This window comes from Triticum urartu, chromosome 5A (genome assembly GCF_056163025.1).
Source record: "Triticum urartu cultivar PI428250 chromosome 5A, HENAU_Tu73, whole genome shotgun sequence".
NCBI classification, from domain to species: domain Eukaryota; kingdom Viridiplantae; phylum Streptophyta; class Magnoliopsida; order Poales; family Poaceae; genus Triticum; species Triticum urartu.
This window is the reverse complement of record NC_141877.1, coordinates 640,054,111-640,058,831: the sequence shown is the minus strand read 5'-3', so window position 1 is coordinate 640,058,831 and position 4,721 is coordinate 640,054,111. Positions and strand designations below refer to the sequence as shown.

At 51.1% G+C, this 4,721-nt stretch overlaps 1 protein-coding gene across 1 annotated transcript; it reads right to left on the bottom strand.

Moving 5' to 3' along the window:
- Positions 1-469: 469 nt before the first annotated feature.
- On the bottom strand, positions 470-1,654 carry LOC147973644 (putative E3 ubiquitin-protein ligase ATL44). The gene has a single exon (XM_087522174.1). The coding sequence runs from the start codon at positions 1,273-1,275 to the stop codon at positions 646-648; it is 630 nt and encodes a 209-aa protein (XP_087378300.1). The 5' UTR covers positions 1,276-1,654; the 3' UTR covers positions 470-645.
- Positions 1,655-4,721: the final 3,067 nt, after the last annotated feature.

Here is a 4,721-nt window from a genome sequence, read left to right as displayed (position 1 = left end):
GTATGAGAGGCATCACATTGTCCCCTGAAATCCTAAATCACACTTTTACTGATCTAAATGCTCTTATATTTCTTTACAGAGAGAGTACTACTATATCATCAGAGGTTAAGTAGCCACACACAATTGAACTATTAGCAGCACTGCCCGGCTGGAAGAAAACTATATAAGCCTGATCACTAATCCTTCTGTGAGCTTTTCTGATAACTTTGCCAGGAAAAACGGTTGATATGGGCAGAAAACTAGAAATACAGCAAATTCATAGATATGCTAGGCACACGCATGCAAACCACATTGGGACCAAATCGAGGCCACGATATTGTTTTCACTTTTAGTTTCAGATATTTGAAGTGAATTTCAGTGATTTCGGTTTGCATTTCGGTCAAAACGAATTCGACCAAATTTTTTGAAAGAGCAAAAAACGTCTTGTGTTGTACTGAAATTGCTGAAATGTCAACTGAAATTCAAGGGATTTCAGAGTGAAAACCTACTTCACGATCGAGTCCATGAAAACAGGCCAGTCACGTCAAAGAGAATGTACAGACATCGATGCCAAACTCACATTCACTGATTCACAATGCACAGACACATTATGCATCCATGCCATTGCCATGTCCGGACCGGGCGGGACTCACTTGCTAGAGCGTGTCACGGCATGAAACGAGCGGCACCGTTGTCGCCGGCGGTCGCCGAGGCGGAGGAGGAGGACGCCTCCTCCATGGCCTCGCACTTGCGGCACCGCTTGGGCTCGGGCGGCGTCTTGCGGGGCGGCGCGTCGGCGACGACGACGACGACGACGCGGCGGCAGGACGGGCAGGAGGAGTGCGCGCGGAGCCAGGCGTCGACGCAGGCGACGTGGAACGCGTGGCCGCACTGCGGCAGCACGCGGATCTCCTCCTTCTCCGCGAACTCCGACAGGCAGATGGCGCACTCCGAGAGGATCCCCTCCTGCGCCGCGGCGGCCGGGCCCCCGCGCGCCGCGACGGCCGCTGCCACGGCGTCCTCGTACGCCAGCTTGGGCAGCGCCATGAGCGCCCTCTTCTTGAGCCCCTTGCTCGCGCCGGGGCCGGAGGAGGAGGAGGCGGATCTGGCGCCGCCGGCGTCGCGGCGGGAGCGCGCGCAGCCGGTGACGGCGGCGAGGCCGACGACGCAGAGGAGCGCGCAGAGCAGCGCGGCGAGGATGACGACGACGTCGGAGTCGGCGCCGAGGGCGTCGGGCGGCTCGGCGGCCTGGAACTGGCCCGGGTAGGTTTGCAGCAGGCGGCGCGCCGACGCCATTGGTCCGTTCTTGGCCGGATCGCCGGATCGGGATGGCAGCGGCGGGCAGGGAGGGGGAGGGGAAGGGGCTGGAGTTTCAGCGCAGCAGTACTCCTACTAGTAATGGCACGCGTATTAATGCGGGCTCGAGAGCGACAGCCGAGAGCGCTCCCATGGTCACTCACTCACTCCGTGTGCTGCGCTGTGTGTCTGCAGCGTGCTCCACGGTCGGTCACCAGTGACGCGAGCGAGATATAAGCCGGGGGATGAGAATCCGGGGCTCGTCACTTGGCTAGCTTTGCCATTTGATTCTTTTGGCCGTGGTCATTACGTACATGCGTGTACCGGCGGGCGGCGGCGGCGGTGGGTGGGCGGCTAGACGCAGCGCGGTGCAATCCGTGGCTCGGAGGTGAGTGGCCCGCGATGCAGGCGTAGGTGGGTGGTGGGGGCTGCCTTGCGGTCACGTCACCTTCTCATTTCCCATCCATGGAGCCGTGTCCCCTCTCTCGCAGGGTCTAGAAACGAAACGAGCGTCCGCAATGAGCACGCCACCGGTGGATGGATGGGCCGTCTATCTGCTCTTCTTTCTTTCTTTTTTTTTTTTTTGAGGATTATCTGCTCTTCTTTCTAGTGCCGTGATGAACGCACAAGACTTTGGTTGCCCATTTTGCATCACCCATGAGCTCCACAATTTAGTCACTCAAACGCCCTCCCAAACCTTCAATGAAAAACGGTTTCTAATCAAACTTCTACTAAAACTTAACCCCCCCCCCCCCTTTTTTTAAACACAAATTCATTTGTTTAGGCCATCAGAGTTAGACCTTCACTGCTTAACTACTTCAAAAAAAGGATGGTTTGGGCACATAGTTCACCAGTTCCTCACCGGAACAACTGATCCAAACAAGATGATAGAAACAATTTCAACACAAACAAGATTTTTTCGATTGCTGCTACAAGTGCAACCAACACTTTCTTCATCTTTTTTACGTTCATTGCCAATACTTTTGCCCTTCTATGTTGAGTTCTCTGGCCTGCACACTTGTTTCTTCTATATGCCTCCTCATGAAGAAACTTAGACATTGCACCCTTTGTAATCTCACCTCTAGCAATTAGTGCGCCAACATCCAGTAGACCTTTCTGAATCAATAGGTTAATGTATTATTCTTCTCAGTACCAAAAGTTGCAACCTTCTTGTACAATCTTAACCAACATTGACCTCACGTTTGCTTGAAACCGAAGAACACTCGCAAAATATTGCACTTGTTTTATCCCTTTCACACTTGTAGATGACCTAGTCCATATGTTTGTCGGTCGTACCGACCTGAAGCAGTACCAGCCACCAGCAATCGCCACATTTTATGGGTGGCAGAGGTGAGCCGAGTTGCTGCGCGATGGCTTAGTCAGTCCGAGCAGCAAATGAGGATCTGTCAACACTTGAGGGAGCGCCGGATGCGCACATCGACGGGAGGACATCCCGCAAGGAGCTCCGAAGGTGGTGCAGGGCACTCGGGGTCGCAACGCGGTTCCATTCTCGATGAAATGCGGCTTTGCCTTCATGGTGGCCCTCCTCGTCAACGAGCACGGTGTGGCGGCGGGGCCTAGATGCGTCGATTCAAAAGACGTGGGGGCAAGCAAATCAAAATGGGGCGGCGAGGGTGGGGGCATGGGGTGTTGGTGGGCGCCAGAGGCAATGCTCTCGGCAAAGGCATGGAGGCGGATGAGCGGGCGAAAAGGCATCCATGCAAGGGCATAGTTTTTTTTTTGCTGAGAACTCCTTTCTACCGCCCCAAAAATGGGAGTTGGGGGAGGGTTCTTCTTTAATTCCTAGCAGATAATCATTTAGAAAGTTCAACTAGATGTGGCTTAGGGCATCTCCAATGCCAACCCTCAAAACGCCCGCATACGTCTGTGTCGTGCTATCCGGACGTGTTGTGGCATAGAACGAGCGGTCCGGACATTATTCTTCCGTAAACCGGAGACAAGCGTGGGGAGGCTTTCCGGGCGCCCGAACCGCTGCCATGCCCGCGTCTGACCGCCCTGTCAGCCGGCGCCACGGGTCGCCGTTGACCGGGTCTCGGGCGGCCCTCTCGCCATGGTTCTCTAGTGGGGGGCAGCGCAGCAGCGGAGGTGGTGGGCTGCTCCCACCCAGTCGGGCCCTCGCGGCTGGGTGGTGGCGGTTGGCTCGGGCGGATCCCCCTGGTGACGTCTCTAGACGGTGGCGACGACAGCTCGGCCATCCTTCCTCTCCGGCTTCTGGCGGTGGCCGATGCCCCATGGTGTCCTGGGCCTTCGATGTGGGGGCGGAACTCGGTTTGGGGGGGAGGGGAGCTGGAGCCGGCACAAGCGTCGGTTGCGGCCATGGGCCACTTCTCCACCTTCCCCTTCCCCGGTCGATATTTCGGCGTGGTCCTTCCACTAGTAGAAAAAGGGCCATTTGTCCCGGTTCTAGAGGGCATTTAGTCCCGGTTCTGGAACCGGGACTAAAGGGTCGTTACTAAAGCCTCCCTCTTTAGTCCCGGTTCTTACACGAACCGGGACTAAAGGCCGTCCACGTGGCCGCTGTCTGGAGCTCCACCTTTAGTCCCGGTTGGTAACACCAACCGGTACTAAAGATATTTTTATGAAAAAAAATTTGAATTTTTTATTTTTTATTTAATTTTTTATTTTCAAATTTCTGAATTATTTTCCAATTTAATCTCTAATCACCGCTCATCACTGCTCTATTTAACCTCTAATCTCTAATCACCCCTCATCATTCCAAATAATCTAACTTCTCGGCCAGTCACCCATCCTCTCACTACTCCAGCCTGAGCACGCTTAACTTCCGGGTTCTATTCCCTCTCGTTTCCAAGTCTGCATTTGTTGTTTTCCTGACAATAGTAACATGTCAATCCTATTAACCCTCAGGAGTTTAGCTTGAGCATGAAGTCACACGTTTCACTGTTTGAGTTTGAAACTATTATTCTAAAAAACAATAATTATTTAGTAACACTAATATTTCTTAAATAAGTAGTTTGACCAGATTTGATCAAAATTCAAAAAATTGAAATAATTATTTAGTAACACTAATATTCTTGAATAATTATGTAGTAACACTAATATTCTTGAATAATTATGTAGTAACACTAATATTTCTTGAATAAGTAGCTTGACCATAGTTTGACCAGATTTGACCAAAATTCAAAAAAACTGTAATAATTATTTAGTAACACTAATATTCTTGAATAATTATTTAGTAACACTAATACTTCTTGAATAAGTAGTTTGACCAAAGTTTGACCTAATTTAACCAAAATTCAAACAAAAAAACTGAAATTTGAGCATAACTTTTTTTCTTTTAGAATTTGAGGATTCTAAAAATTTGCAAACAGGCCGTAGGGGGTCAAAATCGGATGCGGACTTTCGTGCTAAACATTTTGATATAGTATACGTTTTTTCGACATCATATGTAAAAGTTATAGCCGTTT

What these genes read in the sequence shown, in the direction of transcription:
- LOC147973644 (XM_087522174.1), bottom strand. Translation starts at nt 1,275, where the DNA reads ATGGCGTCGGCGCGCCGCCTGCTGCAAACCTACCCGGGCCAGTTCCAG.